Source organism: Balaenoptera physalus (assembly GCF_965194825.1).
Source record: "Balaenoptera physalus genome assembly, chromosome: 2".
Classification (NCBI taxonomy): Eukaryota; Metazoa; Chordata; class Mammalia; order Artiodactyla; family Balaenopteridae; genus Balaenoptera; species Balaenoptera physalus.
The window spans coordinates 118,441,070-118,458,469 of NC_138883.1; the positions used below are offsets into that span (position 1 = coordinate 118,441,070).

Consider the following 17,400-nt stretch of genomic DNA (forward strand, 5'->3'; position numbering starts at 1 on the left):
TGCTTCAATGAGTTTAATTACTTTAGATACTTCATATAAATGGGAGTGGCTTATTTCACTTTATTTACATTTATTTAAATTTCTATTGAAATGTTTACATTATTTAGCATAATGCCCTCCAGGTTCATCCATGTTATCACATATTGCAGAATGTCCTTTTTTGTGACTGAATAATATTGCATAGTGTGTATAAACCACATTTTCTTTATCTATTCATCCATTGATGGACACTTAGGTTGATTCTATATCTTGATTATTGTGAACAGTGCTGCAGTGAGCATGAGAGTACAGATATCTCTTCAAGGTCCTGACTCCAGTTCTTTTGATTAAATACCCAGAAGTGAATATTGCTGTATCATATGGTAGTTCTATTTTTTATTTTTTCAGAAATCTCTATACTCTTTCCCACCAACAGTATACAAGGATTCCAGTTTCTCCACATCCTCTTCAATACTTGTTAATTTCTGGCTTTTTGTTTGTTTGTTTTTTATAATGGCCATCCTAGCAGATGCAAGGTGATATCCTGTGCTTTCAGTTTGCATTTCCCTGATGATTAGTGATGTTAAGCATCTTTTCATATACATATTGGCTGTATGTGTGTCTTCTTTGGACAAATATCTATTCAAGTCTTTTGCCCACTTTTTAATTGGGTTATTGGTTTTTTGCTGTCAAGTTGTAGGAGTTCCTTATATCTTTTGGATATTAATCCCTTATCAGATGTATGGTTTGCAAATATTTTATCCCACTCTCTAGGTTTCCTTTTCACTCTATCTCCTTTATCTCCTTTACTGTGCAAAAGCTCTTTACTTTGATGTAGTCCCATTTGTCTATTTTTGCTTTTGCTGGCTGTACTTTTGGTGTCATATCTAAGATCATTGCCAAAACTAATGTCATGTAGATTTCATCCTATATTTTCTTCCAGGAGCTTTACAGTTTCAGGTCTTACATTTAAGTCTTCAATCTTTTTTTTTTTTTTTTAAGATTTTTTGATGTGGACCATTTTTTAAAGTCTTTATTGAATTTGTTACAATATTGCTTCTGTTTTATATTTTGGTTTTTCGGCTGTGAGGCATGTGGGATCTTAGCTCCCTGACCAGGGATCAAGCCCACACCCTGTGCATTGGAAGACAAGGTCTTAACCACTGGACTGCCAGGAAAGTCCCAAGTCTTTAATCATTTTGACTTGATTTTTTATGTGTGGTGTAAAATAAGAATCCATTTTCATTCTTTGCATGTGGATATCCAGTCTTCCCAACACCATTTGTTGAAGAGACTGTCATTTCCTCATTGCATATTCTTGGCATCCTGTCAAAGATCAGTTGACTGTATGTACGTGGGTTTATTGCTGGGCTCTGTATGCTGTTCCATTGGTCTATTTGTCTGTCTTTATGTTAGTACCATACTGTTTTGATTACTGTAGCTTTGTAATATGTTTTGAAATCAAGAAGTGTGAGGCCTCAGATTTGTTCATCTTTCTCAAAGATTGTTTTAGCTATTCGGGGTCCTTTATGGTTCCATAAGGATTTTAGAATTGTTTTTTCTCTTTCTGTTAAGAAGTGCCCTTGGGATTTTGATAGGGATTGCATTGAATCTATAGATCACTTTTGGGTAGCATGGACATTCTAACAATATTCAGTTCTTCCAATCCATGAACACAGGATGTCTTTCCATTTATCTGTATCTTCTTTGTTTTCTTTCAGTAATGTTTTGTAGTTTTCAGTGTACAAATCTTTAATTTCCTAGGCTAGATTTATTCCTAGGTGTTTTGTTCTATTTGATGCTATTGTAAATGGGATTGTTTTTCCTAATTTCCTTCTCAGGTTGTTTGTTGTTAATGTACAGAAACAAAACTGATTTTTGTATGTTGATTTTGTATCCTATAACTTTCTGGAATTCATTTATTAGATCTAACAGTTTGTGTGTATGTTGTGTGTGTGTAATCTTTAGAGTTTTCTACATATAAGTGCATGTCATCTGCCAACAGAGGTACTTTTATTTTTTCCTTTCAAGTTTGGATGCCTTTTTACTTGTTTTTTTGCCTAATTGCTCTAGCTAGGGCTTCCAGTACTGTTGAATAGAAGTGGTAAGAGTAGGCATCCTTGCCTTGTTCCTGATCTTAGCGGAAGAGCTTTTAGTTTTTCACCATTGAGTATGATGTTAGCTGAAGACTTTTCATATATGGCCTTTAAAATGTTGAGGCCATGCGTTCTTTTCCTAGTTTGTTGAGTATTTTTATCATGGAAGGGTGTTAAATTTTGTCAGATTCTTTTTCTGCATCTATTGAGATAATCATGTAATTTTTATCCTTTGTTCTGTTAATGTGGTATAGCACATTGATTGATTTTTGTATGTTGAATCATCCTTGCATCCCAGGGATCAATCCTACTTGGTCATGGTATATGATCCTTTTAATGTGCTCTCAAATGTGGTTTGCTAATAGTTTATTAAGGATTTTACATCTATATTCATCAGGTAGTTTTCCTGTAGTGGCATATTTTGGCTTTGGTATCAGGGTAGTGCTAGCCTCATAAAATAAGTTTAGAAGTATTCCCTCCTCTTCAATTTTTGGGAAGAGTTTGGGAAGGATTGGTGTTTTAATTCTTTAAATGTTTGGTAGAATTTACTTGTGAAGCCATCTGTTCCAGGGCTTTTCTTTGTTGTGGGGTTTTTGATTACTGATTCAGTCTCCTTACTAGTTATAGGTCTCTTCAGATTTTGTTTCTTCATGATTCAGTCTTGGTAGGTTGTAAGTTTCTGAGAATTATCCATTTCTTCTAGACTATCCAGTTTGCTTGCATATAATTGTTCACAGTAGTCTCTTATAATCCTTTTTATTTCTGTGGCATTGTTGTAATGTTTCCTCTTTCATTTCTGAATTTGTCTTCTCTTTTTTTCTTAGTTTAGCTAAAGGTTTGTCAATTTGGTTCATCTTTTTTCAAAAAACCAACTGTTACTTTCGTTGATGTTTTTCTGTTCTCTGTTTTGTTTATTTCTGCTCTAATCTTTATTATTTCCTTCCTTCTGCTAGCTTTGGGCTTAGTTTGTTCTTCTTTTTCTAGTTCCTTGACGTATAGTTAGGTTGTTTATTTGACATCTTTCTTGTTTTTTAATGTAGACTTTTATTACTATTATAAACTTCTCTCCTAGTACTGCTTTTGCTGCATTCCATGAGTTTTGGTATGTTGTGTTTTTGTTGCCTTTACCCAGCTTTCTATTCTGTTATCTTTTTCTTATTGATCTGTAGTAGCTCTTTTGCATAGATCCTCATCTTTGTGTTTCAAGTATTTTTCACAGTTGTTGGTCTTCCAACTTGATTGTAGTTCTTTCATCAGGTAGTTTAAATTTTTGATGTTGCTAAATCTATTGATTTTTTCCCTTTATGGTTTCTGTCATACTTAAAAATTTAAAAAGGCCCTCCCATCCCCCAAATTATAAAATATATATAGTTATTATTTTATGGTTGTATTTTTTATATGTAGATATTAACTCCATCTTGAATTAATGGGAAGGATGTGAAGTAGGGATCAAACTCTTTTAAAAGGCAGTGTTAAATGGCTGCACAGTGTTCTGTCATGTGGGTAGCACCTTCATGTGTTGCCTATGCCCTTATTGTCACACCTTTAGGCTATTGTAATTTTTTGCTATTAAAAATACAATTGTACTGTATTTCTAGTTGTTTCTTTCAGGTAGATTCATAGAACAGAATTACAAGATCAGGAGGAGACTAAGAAAGTAAGGCAGTTACAAGCAGGGACTTGAAGGTGCACTGCCTGCATTTGATTGTCAACTTGACACTCTTGGATCACTTTGCAGCCTTCTTCAAGTCACTTCCTTGTGTCTTCCTTGTTCCTTGGTTTTCTCATCTGAAAAATGAGGGTAATAATAGTACCCACCTCAGAGCATTGTGCTGAGGTTTAACTGTTTAATGCACATAAAACACTGGGGGTAGGTCCTGGCACGTGGTAAGTATTCAATTATTATTGGTTGTTGCTGCTGCTGTTGTTTTTATTGTGATGGGTATTTTAAGGCAAGTGACTTTCAGAAAAGGTCATGGTATTTTAATATTTCCCTATGGGAATATAGGAGATCCCATTGCCCCAATCCTTGTTATCATTGAACATTGTCATTTTTTTAAAGCTTTTCTAATTTTACGTATGAATAACGGGGCTCCTTCTTTGCCAGCCCGGGAGAGAGGGTGCACTCTCCTCTGTGTATCCTCTTGAAACTCAAAATTAAACTGTTTTCTTTAGGAAATGGCTTATATTGCTTTCTAGATCCCTTTTATGGAATTGTATTTTAGAACTTGAAGTCCACCTGCTTTTCAGTATGTGATTTTTTTTTCCCCCCAAATTCATCAGTTAGCCCGCAGCAGTTCTCCTAAGTTCATTCCTGTGGCTTGCTCTTCAGGTATTGACATTTATTTGAGCCCCTACCGTCTGCCAGGCCCTGTGCCAGGTGCACAAGCCTCACAGAGGAGTAAGTTACTGTCTCTGTATGAGAGAGACTTAGCCTGGGCGAGGCAGCGGGCAGCACAGGGGCAGCTGGCCTCAGAGTTGGAATGTGTATACCGTAGTGCTGTCCCCCAGGGTGTGGGGCCGTGGGTCGGGAGGAGCCCTAGGAGATGCTCTCAAAGTTGTAAATGGGGCTGACTTGAAACACAAAGTGCATCTGTGTGGTCTGCCTGAGAAGACCTGCTCTGGGGAATCCCACACTTGAAAATTTTTTTTACTTTATAAAATGATTCATCATAGCATTTTTTAAAAATGTGTTCTTCCTATACGTTTAAAATATGTAGTTTGAAGAAAAAAGTTTGGTGACACTTTTCTGAAGCACCAACTTCGGGCAGGTTTCTTGACTTCCTCTGTTCTCAGACGAAGGTCAGATGAGGTGTTCTCCCACTCAGCTCAGCTCTGGCTTTCGGAGCTCTGTGGTGTGAAGTGATGTCAGCAACCATTGTGGACGTTCAGGTGGTGGATAGTTCATGGGCTGGAATAAGCAGTGCTGCCGACTCGAATTCTGCAGAAAAGGAGCTGGGGCTTTCCTCTGGGGCGCTCAGACTTAGACTTGGCTGGGCCGCTTCACTCTTTGGCATAGAGGTGTCCTCATCACCAACAGTGCATTTTAGTTTTTCTTCCTCCTTTTGTAGAAACACCCCATTTCTGGGCAGTCTTCTTGATTATTGCATGGAGTGATTATATACCTAGATGGAAAGGTAGGACTGCCACCCTCTCTCCCCTCCCCCACCCTTCCTCCTTTCTACTGCTTAATCAGAAAAGTGTCCCTTGGCTCTTTCCAAGCCACCGAGTTTGAATTGATCTTTGTTGCTTGTAAGAGGTGGGGAGGCACTTTCTGGTTCCTGCTAAAGTTACCTGACAGCGGAAGGTGTGCATCTGATAATTATAACTCTAGTGCTTCCAAGGCCTGAGCGATTGAGCTAAGAGCAGTAATCCTGATCTTATCAGGAGGGTTTTGTAGTCCAACAGTGTTGCTTATAACAGTATCTGTTTTACTTCCTGGGGCTCCCCTCTCCTTTTAGGATTCTCCTATAATCCTGCCCATTACCCCCTTGTGCATGTCTCATTACCTCCTGGGATCAGTTAAAGCTGGTGGGAGGGCAGAGATGTTTTTCTTTTCTTCCTCCTGAGATCTGGGAATTGGACTTATAACATTACAACATCATTAACCCGTCCAGTAGTAGGATAGTCACAAGTGTGGTATAGATAATACCTACAGAGCCACAGGTGTAGCCAAAGAAAAGGTAGTTTATGTGTTGCTTATTAAAAAAATAATAACAATACTAACAACAGCACTATTCAGCCCGAATACTTTTGTTACACTTCGTATTTCAAAGTTATTAACTGATATCCATGAGCTTGGGATCAGCCCTTTGAAGTCTGGTGATTTAGCTAATGACTACTTTGAGGTTCAAGTCCCAGGAATTTGCCCAGATCCGAACCTTGGGTGGGGTTCAGAATCTATTAGATTATAGAGAGTAGACGGAAAGGAAACACATGACTGTTTGTGTCTTCAGAGAACACTCAAGAATCTCTATAAAAGTTGTGGTGTGTGTGATGGTGTTCTAAGGATGGGGCAGTTTCTGAGAGGTTTCAGAATATGGGGAGCTCAAGTGAAGAGTTAGTAGCTTAGCCTCTGTGCTTTAAACCTGAAGGAAGGGGTTAACTCTTGCCTTGGGGAGGAGTGAGGAATGGGAACTAAAATTGCTTTGGACATCTGAGCTGTGCTTTAATAAGATATTCCAGGTGGTCAAGGAGTAATCCTAAAATAGCCTAGATACTTAATTGCTTTTAAAGTCAGGCGCTCCTGTCTCTGGGGAGGTACAGCTCTAAGGAATGCAGTGCTGGCTCCTAAGATCTTAGAGGCGTGGTCTGGTTGGGCTTTTTTTTCAAATCCCAGTAAAAAAGCCCAAGGTACCTTTCTTGGGTCAGGAGATGCTGGTTAAATGTCTCTCTTCTCACTGGAAGTTTGGCAATAAGCCTTTGGCTCTTGCTGCTGCCAGTTGCCATAACCTGGCATCCTCCAGGGCTGTGGGATTATTTTTGTCACCCCCGATGCAACCCCGGAGACAGTGGTCTGTTTTCATTAGTGCTCAAAGACCTCCTGCTTGATCCCCTGCCCAGCGTCTCTCCATTTTCATCAGAACATACCTTTCTCACGATAAGATTCAGATTCATCCTTCTCTTTCTCTTTCATCCCCTCAGTCCAGATCCGGTTGATTCTCTGACTTGGCTGCTTCTTAAGACAGTCATTTCTTCCTGATTCTACTGCTTTCCCCACCCCCAACCCAGATTATCAGCGTGGGCTACTGCATAGCTGGCCAGCCCCTGTGCTGGCTTTCCCTCTCAAATCTTCCATACCGTTTACAAAAGTAATATGTTAACGTTGTAAATCATTACTGAGGAGCATTAAAAATATGTTTTATTAAATGAAGAGTATTGCTCTCTTATATTGTGATTGTGTCAGTTCACTAAATTATTCTGTAATTTCAGTGCAGTCCGAATTTTCTTTGTTGCGGGGGGTGGGGAAGAAGCAAGTGATGGGTCTTGACAAATGATTCAGACGTTAATCTAGAAAAAATAAACAGTTTTTTTAATCGTCTCTCTCTCTCTCCATTAGACTGTAACTTCCAAGAAGTCAGAGGTTCTTATCTGTCTTGTTCTTTTTCCCTCAGAACCTTTCACAGTATCTAGTATATCCTAGTGATCAGATGTTTGTATGTGAATGAATGTAATGAAAAAATTGAAAAGTGAAAATCCCCCATGATTCCAATCCGATTAGGTGCCTATATACATTTGTATGTGTATATTATGTATTTTCCAACAAAAACGGGTCATTAAAATCATCTAAAACACTGATTTAATCATTTATTTTTCTGTTCAGAAAACATCCACCGCCTCCCCCCTCTTCACAGTTCAGAGTTTAAATTTCCTCCTGGTATTCAAGGCATTTCACAGCCCGTTTCCACGTTAACTATTCAGACTTGCATCCTCCCTGCCAAAACATGCCTTGTTTATCCCCCACTCCATGCTCACCGAGACTGTAAATCTCTCAGCCCATTCTTCGAGGCCAGCTTCATCTCCACCTCTGAGCCGCCTCCTTTTTTCCACCTCCTGGGCACTTTGTGTTTTGGTACTTTGACTTGCTCTATCTATTAAATGCTGTGTGTGTTCAGCTTGTTTTTCCAACTCTGTGGTAAAACTCCTGGTGGTGGGAACCACTTTTTGGGGGGAGTGGGTAATTCTTCTCAGCAGCTTGCACAATGCTCTAACTGGGGTGGGTTCTCAGGAAATCAGCGTTGAATGAATTTGTCCTAGGCTCTTTGCTTCTCAGGACAGAAAGGGCCCCTAGGGGCCCTCTCATCCAGCCCTATCTCATGTTGGAATCCACACCATGACATCCCAGACAGATGGTCATCTAGGGACAGGAAGCTGCCTACCTCCTGCGAAGTCCCACTCCATTATTGGTCAGTTCTGATTGTTAGAAGTCTTTCTTCTAATCGACCTGAAATCTTCTCCCTGTTAACTTTTGCTCGGTGACTCTAGTTCTGCCCTCTGGGGCTTTAGAGAAAAAAGGAAAAGGGGGAAAAAAAAAAAAAAGACAACCCTGCTTCCTCTTCCACAAGGCAGCCTTTTAGATTTTCAAGGATAGTGACTACATTTCCTCTTCCAGGGTTGAGGTGTTGAGGAAGCACTATTTAAATTTTGAGTAGCAGTCAGATTAGACTTTGATTTGTTATTTTTTCAAGGCCTTTTATTTGCATGCTGGCAGTGCTAGGTGCCATATTCTTCTAGTCCCCTCAGAGGCATAACCCACTTGTCTGTCTGTCTGTCTGTCTGTCTCTCTTCTGAGAGGAATGTGGGGGCTCCTCTTAGCCAGGATGTTCTGTTTTGGAGGTAGTGGTAAAAGGTTAGCAGTTCTTATTCCAGTACCCCCAGTAGCCCCAGGTAAGTCTCCTGGGCAGATGCTGTGTGAGGGCTGGTTTTCTGTTTGGCTGCACCTCCCAGATGAAGCCAGTGAGAAAAATCAAGGAGCAAAAGAATCTCCCATTGATAGAGCCACCCAAGGCCAAGACTTGGCATTTGTAGACATTCTGTGTACAGAGGACATTATTCTTCTTTTCCTCCCTTTCTCCCTTCCTGATGTCCCCACCCAGAACACTCTCTACTGTTCTTTCCACCCATGAGGCAGGGTGGTGTAACAGAGAGCCAGGCAGACCTGGGTTTTAATGCTGACGCTACCACTTGGGAGCTCTGAGACTGTGGGAAAGGTAACTAACCTACTCTTTGAGCCGTTCTTTTCCCATCTCCAAATAAGCACCTCTGCATTGTAGAATTAAGGGGGAAAATGCTTGGTAAGCTCCCAGTCTAGTCCTTGTTACACAGAAGATGCACAAACACTAGCTTCCTGCTCCGCTTTCTTCTTTCCCCAGCCTTCTTTCACTACCAATCTTGAGAGATTTACAGGCAAAACACCCGGTGGCCTCCCTGGGGAAAATGAGCTGAATGTGGGTATGGTAGCCGAAGCTAGCCTTGGGTGGGTATTTGGGAACAAACTGTCAGTTTCCTGTGAGCTCCTGGTGAGATCAAAGCCCTTAAAGGGAGCTCTCAAGTAGGAGAGGCTGAGAAGGTCGTAAATGGCAGTGAGCGGCTGCTCTGGCTACTGTTGATCCCACACATTTCTCGGCTGTTGAATGCTGCTGCCTGCTGCCCACAGGGAACAAAGCCTCTTCCCCCGGCTGGTAGACTTGCACGTGGCGACCCTTCAACTGAAACACTTTTCTTGGGGACCCCTCTTGATCTCTAAACTGTTGAGTGGGGTGCGTTTTCCCCACACTTGCTTCTACCACTCCCTGGTTTCCTCCACCACTACTGTCTCAATCAGGCACATTCTACATTCAAGAAATTCAATCATTTCTGAGCTGATAACTTTCTAGCAGGCACACCCACACCCCGCTGATAGGCCAAGAAACCTGCACATAAACTTGAAGTGCATAAGTGAGCTGTGTTTTACAGCAGTTGATCAGAGTTAAGAACCAAGAAAATAACTGCTGAAGCCTGTAATCCTCCCAGTGAAAGGAGGAGGGGAAAATAGGAGTTGTGGGGTTGGAGGTCCCATGGGGGAGCCCATTCCTGTCTCTGAGCAGATGTGTCAGTGCTTTTTATGTACTGGGGGCTGGGGATACCCTGACAGGATGCTTACAGACTGGGGACATAAGCAGGGGCACAATAACCAGAACACGAGGTGACACAGCCCAGAGGAGAAAGACACTGGTGGGCAGAGAGGCTGCACGGAGGAAACAGCATTCCAGCTAGACGGTGAAGGGTGGGCAGGGCTTAGGAATTACTCTCACCTCAGCCAGAAAATCCTGTGAATCAGGGTTGAAGTTTAATTGCCTCAAAACAAAGTAATGCAGAGAGAGTGGACGTTTCCCCATCAGCCCCAACTAAATGTTTTAAATTGTGTAATGGCCCAATTTTGCCTTGGACAAAAGAAAACACCTCCGCTCCTGGGCAGCTCTTTTCCTGTGTTTTCTTTAAATAGTAGCTGACACTCCTATCTGTGTAATGGGTCAAACAGTGGGATTGCTCAAAGAATGTAGTGTCCTATTTCCATCCTGTTCTGACAAGTCTCCCTGTCCTCTGTGGTCACCGACCTAGTGCGTGTCAAGCTGAAATCCCGTCTCTAAGCAGATTTTGAAGCTGAGTGGTTCCTACTTAGTGGGCCGTGGCTAGTGCACGGTCTGACCATCCCACTGCTCGGACTCTGCTGAGATTTGGGCAGAGCTGGTGAAAGCCACGGGGCCACGACGACCCCCATCCCCATCCTACAAGGCATTCTCCTCCGTTCCCGGAGCTGAGCCCTCACACTCGGGTGTTTATTTTCACACGTAGTCACACCCGTGGTGGCACTGGCACTGGCGTGCTTGTTTTTACACTCCCTTAGTGCTGTGGAAAGCCCTGTCTGAGATTCTAGGCTGTGGATTCCATCCTCCCCACCCACCTGAGTGTTAAATAGTTTTTGAGTGAGCATTCAGAGTGCCTAGAAGTTACTGTGATGAGCAAAAAACTGTGTTTTCATCCCTCTTGGTGACTGATAAAGAATCCTCCTGTGAACAGAATCAGCTTCAGATCTCCAGCTAGAGAGTTGGGAATTGAGCTGCCACAGTAAACAGCTGACATAACAGAAGCAGCAATGATCCCCCATTAAATGTCTTTCAGCTGATAGGGGCCCCAGGGATAATTGACTTTCCAGCAGGAATTACTGGCTCAAACAAAATCACTGGGCATTAGGGCGACCTGCTGCAGCCTTTGAAAGGGGACTGTAACTGTCTGGTTTTGCTGAGCTGACAGGCAAATTCATCTTGATTATTCACTGTGCTAGTTGCCAGCAGATGACACCAGATTTCTGTTGACTGTAATTACAACGTGGGGGTGGGTTTTAGCTTTTTTTTTTTTTTTTTTTAATAGTGTTCCTCCTGCTTGGTTGTTGGCCTCCCTGAGCTGAAGGTGCTATAGGAAGATTTCTACAGCATCTGCCTGGGGAGATGATGTGTGCACAGTCAGATAGCATTTCCTGAGCACTTCCGTACACACGTCTTTTACTAGATAAGCAGGGAAACAATTTGATGTAGCCTGTTTCATGTCGACTGACAGGGTGTCACTTCTTCTCGGTTATACTTACCTCTGTGTGCGCTAAATTGCTGCTCTCAGAAAGTGGGTCTACATCTCAGAACCCACTTTGAGTAGGGGAAGCAAAGTACGGCCCCAGAATTTAACTGAATAAACTGAATAACCTCCTGCTTTCAGGCAAGCTTTACTAAAGAGAGAGAATGGAATTAGAGCACGCTTTCATTTATTGGCATGATTTTACGAGATCCCTAAGCAATCCAAAGAATGTCCTCCCAAGAAACCTGCTCCCCAACCCCAGATGTCTCTCCCCAGCCACTTACACACCCCAGCCAGCTGGGTGGCACACGTGTGTGCTTGTGCCTATGGGCACCTTTGGTCCTGGGGGAGAAATGAGAGAGTGATGGTCTCAGTGTGTCCATTCCCATCCCTGGGTCCTCCACTGACAGGTGGGATGAGGTGAACAGGCGACTTCTGCTCTGACATTTCATACTCCCCACTAGCAGAGGGCCTTTTGGACTCTTCTGTATGGTATATATGTCTATATTTTTTCAAGAGCTGCTTAATTGGTTCAAAAAAACAGTTAATGCCTTTTAACAGTGATTATAGTTCATTAGGTATTCACTGGAGCCTTATAAGTGTCAGGCAGTGTGCTGCGTGCTAAAGGTACAAAGATGAATAAGACACTTTGCTCTCAAGGAGCCTACAATATGTGGGGATGACAAATAATTCCAAAATAATGTGTGAAATTCTAAGCTCGAAATGTACAGAGTGCTTCCAGAGTACTTGTGCAGCTGGGTGTGAAGGGAAGGCTTCCCATAGAAGATGATGCCTGATTTGAGAAATAAGAGTTACCCAACTGATAAAAGTGGGAAGCAGATTTCAAGAACATAAACAAAAGCATATTTGCCATTTCCTCCTGTTCAGTTGAATGGTGTTGGTTTGACCTAATCAATTGAATTAGGTTTAGGTTTTTATTACTTCTTTAATGAAAATGAACTTCACCCTAGTGGCATAGAGTCTCTGTGCCTTGGGAATAATCTCAGGCCCTGGGGGCCCTCATATCACTCGGCAGTTCTAATCACTAGAGTTAGGGCTTCTGGTGGTGAGGCTTGGCTGAGAGACCACAGGATCTTTGAGATCTTCGAGATCTTTGTCTTGCTCCCTTTGACCGTTTATCTTCCACTTACAGTGTTGTGTGGGAGGCCAGGCTAGGTATCTTCACAACATACCATATAATATACAAACACATCATAAAACATACAAACATATGCCATATAGAACCTGCAGGAAAGTGGTACATCTCAGAGTGATGGCTTCCAGAAGATGAGCTAGGGTTGAGCAGGTTTTCAGAAAATGGGGCCTTTGTGTCCTCCTTCCCCAGGGTTATCAGCTACAAGTAACACCCACCCCCCTCCAACAAATGGACATGATTCTTCCACGTGACTCCCTCTGGTTTTGGAACCATAATTGAAAGCATAAAAACAAGATGTCCCTGCTCGGGTGGCAGTCAGTCTTTCAGTGTGAGCCAGGAGAGCACAGTTGCTAAGGGTCCTCATCTGCACCCCAAACGATTGCCTTGCCCTCTCTCACTCTCTTCCTGCTCCCTTCTGAACGCTGTGCTTTGTTCCCCTTTAGAATGGTGGTTTGGCCTGGAGTGATGATGCGGATGGAGGCCGGGGAAGAGAGATCTCTCGTGATTTTGCCAAGGTCTGTAATGTTTCCTTTGTGATAACGAAAGGGGCGGTTCTGCAGTGTATCTGGGTCGTTGTATCTGATCCCCAAGGAATAAGGATAGAAGTGGCCTATGAGTCACATTTGTAGTCATTCAGATGGTTGTGTATCACTGACTGGTGTAAGACTTCCTGCATAAGATGGAATTTTTCATTGTGGTGTTTTTTTCCTCCCCTGGGGGGTTTGGGATTACAGCTGTATGAACTGGACAGTGATCCAGAAAGGAAGGAGTTCCTGGATGACCTCTTCGTCTTTATGCAGAAGAGAGGTGAGTGTTCAGTCTACTCATCATTTCAATTCACTGAATATTTACTGAGTGCCTACTGTGTGCAGGTCACTGTTAGCCATCCTCCCTGCGGAGTGCCAGCATCTTAGCCCAGGAGGACGAGAGCCGTTTACTGCCAGTTGGTCCCATACTTATCAGAATAATTGACAACCAGGTTGAAGGGGGCAAAGAGGGCCTGGGTAGAAAATGAATGGAATGATCATCCAGATTTGGTCCTGCCTTATTTTTGTCACTGTTCTGATTAACTGGTCTCTGGAGTCATTTCAAATTCAATTATACTTTTTTCTTAGCCTTATAGCAGTCCTGCACATCACTTAAACTGGTATATGGGGCTTCCTGCTGGCGCATCTAGCTTAGTAGAGACTTAGAAGGGTCAGTGAAAGAATAGAGGCCCTTCAGGATTTGTTGGGAGGATCTGAAATGATCCACGAAAAGGAAAAGCTAACTCTTTTTTTCTTGTCCATTGGCTCTTTGATTTTTGCATTCACTGGCTTGGTTGGGGTGTTCCTGCAGTTTAAGTGTAGGGCACATGGGCATCTGCCTTAAAATGCACCTTCCAACTTCCCTGTCCTTCTCTCCTCACTCTTCCCCGCCCACCCACCCCCAACCATCTCCACTTTGGACGATGGCATGTCTGAGTCTTGAGCCCAGTGACTCAACTTCCTGGCTTTGTATCCTGTCACAGCAATGGGTTCACCAGCTGGGTCAGCCCTCAGGAAGCACGGTCAGAACCCCAGCCTCTCTAGGAGATGATCCTCTGCAACCTGTGTAGCTCCATCTTCTTCACCTCAGGACAAAGCTGTAAGGGAGAGCTGCTCCTGCCAGCATGTTCCCTGGGATCCTGTCTGATCATGTATCCCTTGGTTTCTGTGTCAGCTCCTTTATTGAGACCTGGGAATGAAATCCTCCTCTTTATTCTGGGCTGAGCTATAATGACAGCCCCCAGCAACTAAATATTCTGAGTTAACTCCTCTCCCTCCCTCTTCCTCTCCCCACCAGCCCCATCCCTCTTTCTCTCCCCCTCCTTCCCCTTCCTTTACCTTCCAAAGCCTTATTGCCTTCTTAGTAGCACGCCTATTACTGCTGGTTTGCTTACAAAGGCAATCGAAAGTTTTGAGTCTCGGTTTCCCCCCATCTCCAAGCCTATCAAAGCAGTCTAAGAAGCTCTAATTAGTTTACTCCTCCAACTGTTATCTGGAGCTGCATGTGTCAGTAAAAAACAAGAATATAATCCCGAAAGATAATGTGACTGGCAGCAATGAAACTCCCTGGTTGCCCTGAGAGAGAGAAATCCACTTAATACTTTGGTCTCCCCTTCCAATTACCTTTTAATTATTTACAAGCTCCACAAGCCCAGCTGGTGCAAACCCGGGAGCTGATCTCATCTCAGAGGGGCTGCTATAACAATATAGATTTTAATCAGCAGTGTGGCTCCACTGCTTTATAGTCTATTGATAACTTTATTGTTTTTCTCCCTTCCCAGAAGGATTTTTAGTTATATCAGCCTAGCCAAGAGTGAAGATCAGTAATTGTTTGTTTACTTCTATATGTCCTCACTAGAGGAGGCGCTCCTTGAGGACAGCCACTTTGTCATTTCTCCAAGTCCCCAGTGCTAGCACAGGGCCAGACCTGGAGGCGGGTGCCGCTCAGGATGTGTTTGCTGTGGGAGCAGTCCTGTTGGTTTTCCTAACTCAGCTGCCCCACGCAGGGAAGCCGAGCTTCCCCTCCCCCACCTCACTCCCACCCACAATTAGACCTCGGCCCGTGATTGGAGGTCAGCAGTAGAGAGCAGTGTGTGCTGAGTGTCCCGCTATTGCACAGCACTGGGGCTACCAGACTGCCATCTAGTCTATTCCACCCAAAGCAGGAGTAAGAGACTCTCTTTGATCATGTGAATTTATGGTTATTCAGGCCCTGAGTAAATCTTTTTTCTGTTTTCAGCACTTATGTTAGGTATTTCACTATTTGCTGGCATCAGCAGTAGAAGGGAGACAGTCAAGTCAGTTTTGCTACTTGTTAATTACTCTAGTATAAGGTTTCTCAGCTTCAGCATATTGACTTTGGGGATTGGATAGTCCTTTGTTGCAGGGGGCACCCCCCAGTCTTGATAACCAAAAATGTCTGCAGATATTGTAAATGTGCCCTGGGGGACAAAACTGTCCCCCTGTTGAGAACCACTGCCATAGAAGGATAGGAAAGAAGGTGAAGATCAAAAATTTCCTCTGCAGAGAAACTCTTCAGGGAAATCATCTTATCTCCACTCAGGTAGCAATGCCTGAGGGCGGCAGGGCCTGTGTCGGGCAATAGGATGAACTCCCCGTCCGTGGCTGAGTGCCAAAGGAATGGGTGGTGGGGCCCCGTCCTAGGCTGGAGTGTAGGGACCTGAGAGTTGCTGTAGCTCCAGCATAGGGAGAGTGGAGGCAGAAACGCGGGGCATGCGTGGTGTACGTGGTCCAGGCACGGCTGAAAGAACCCTTGTCTGTGGCCTGGATGAATCAGCTGGCACCGGACTGTGAAGAGCCGTGTTTGGCCAAGAAGTTAGCACTCCTGTCTGTGACATAGCCGAGCTATTGAAGTTAACACATGAGAAGTATCGCCAGAGCTGTGCTTTCAGGAGGTTTGCTGTGGCAAACAGTGTATAGTTGGGCTGAAGAGGGAAGGCTGAGGCAGGGAGACTGTGGAGGTTGTTCCCTTTAAAATCACAGTGTTCTCCTCCCTGGAAAACTCATGGTTGACGGTCTAAATTAGAATGGGCAGTTCAAGGGGACTGGGAGCAGTTTGCGCTTCTAACCATGTGAAGCTTGCTGTCTTTACTCTTCACAGAATGGTGAGACCAAGGGCCCCCAGACGTTTGTGACTTATTTGTCACTCCCAAATTGGAGTGTCTGGGGCACTCGGGAGCCCAATCTTGTTAGCTGGCTGGGTGCAAGGAAAAGCCTCATAGACCCTGGCAGTGGGTCAGCAACTCATCCTCCAGAGCTAATATGAAGGATAAGCAATAGATTTCAAAGGAACCACTGAAAGCGACCTGAGTTTGAAAGGCCCGGTGCCGCCCACCTGGGCCGTGAGTGGGCCAGGCAGCGTTGACATGGAAGGCTCCGCTGCAGAGGAAGTGGACCGGGCTCCAAGGGTGGCAGGACACAGCAGGCGGCCCCAAATGACTGCAGCTGCAGGTGATAAAACGTCTGTCCAGTGGGAGAGGGGCCCAGCCGTAACCGCTGCTTTGTGCTGGGTCTCTCTGGCTTGTTAACATGTTTGGGTGAATTGACTGCAGCAGATGGGCCTTTCAGCTCGAGGCACCTTGGTTTCTAGGCCAGACCGGGTGACTTGCACCTCGCGACTCCTCCCCCACCAGCAGAACAACCCGGCCCAGAAGGCGCCTGAGAAGAGGCCGAGGCAGTGCCCAGTCGGGCTCCCTGTGTCCTGCCTGCCTCAGGAACGGCTGCTGCAGCCTGTCGGGAGGCATGCGGAGGGGGAAAGAGCTCTGGACTGAGGAGTGTGAAGCCAGTGCTAACATCCCACCCTTCTCCACGATCCTGAGCAAATCCTTCCTCTTCTGGGGGCCACAGTTTCCTTATCTATAAAATGCGCAGGTTCAGTTAGAGTCAATCTGGAAATTTCTTCCAAGTTCTCTGTTCTGTGTTATGTGTCCCTGATTGTGTCTGTTGAGCTACAAACAGATAATGAGCCACCCTCGATAACCAAAATAGAAGAAAAGCCCCTTGAGCAATTTTCTATCAAAATAGTTGTGTAAAAACTACACCAGGGACCCCCAAAACCAAATGCTTCACTCCTTTCCTTGGTGAATCATGTGTTTCTTTTGCTGACTGAAGCCAAACTGAATTAAACAAGTTTCCTTTGTTTGTGCTTCCCCCACAAATGTTTCTGTAGAAAGATGGGTTAGATCTCAGAACACCTATGCCTCTTTTTCCTCACCTTTTGCCATGTGCACGTTTTTGTGTGTGTGTGTGTAAAACACACACACACATACACCTTTCTTTGTCCAAAAAAAACGCCAAACATTTGTAAATAAAATTCTCTGTTTAATTTAACTCACGGTGGGTGATTCCTGAGGTATCATTCCCTGGTAGATTTTCCAGGGGGTACAGAGAGGGGGCGGTGCTAGTTTGGAAGTCTCATAAGCAAAGGCTTGTAAACAATTCCATTCTTCCTTCATCACTAAGGAAGAAGAGCTTGTTCTCTTGTTCCCCAGGCAATGAAACAGAAGTGTGGTTT

At 43.9% G+C, this 17,400-nt stretch overlaps 1 protein-coding gene across 8 annotated transcripts in view; it reads left to right on the forward strand.

Moving 5' to 3' along the window:
- ARID3B (AT-rich interaction domain 3B) overlaps positions 1-17,400 on the forward strand; it is a 63,523-nt gene that overhangs the window by 17,686 nt on the left and 28,437 nt on the right. For all 8 annotated transcript variants that reach the window (XR_014260622.1, XM_082449955.1, XM_082449956.1 and 5 more), the window contains exons 3-4: positions 12,783-12,854; positions 13,074-13,146. Coding sequence is in view for 7 of the 8 variants with exons in the window: in XM_082449955.1 (XP_082306081.1) it covers positions 12,783-12,854; positions 13,074-13,146 (145 nt within the window). In the remaining variant the exon portion in view is untranslated. The remainder of the gene's footprint in view (positions 1-12,782; positions 12,855-13,073; positions 13,147-17,400) is intronic.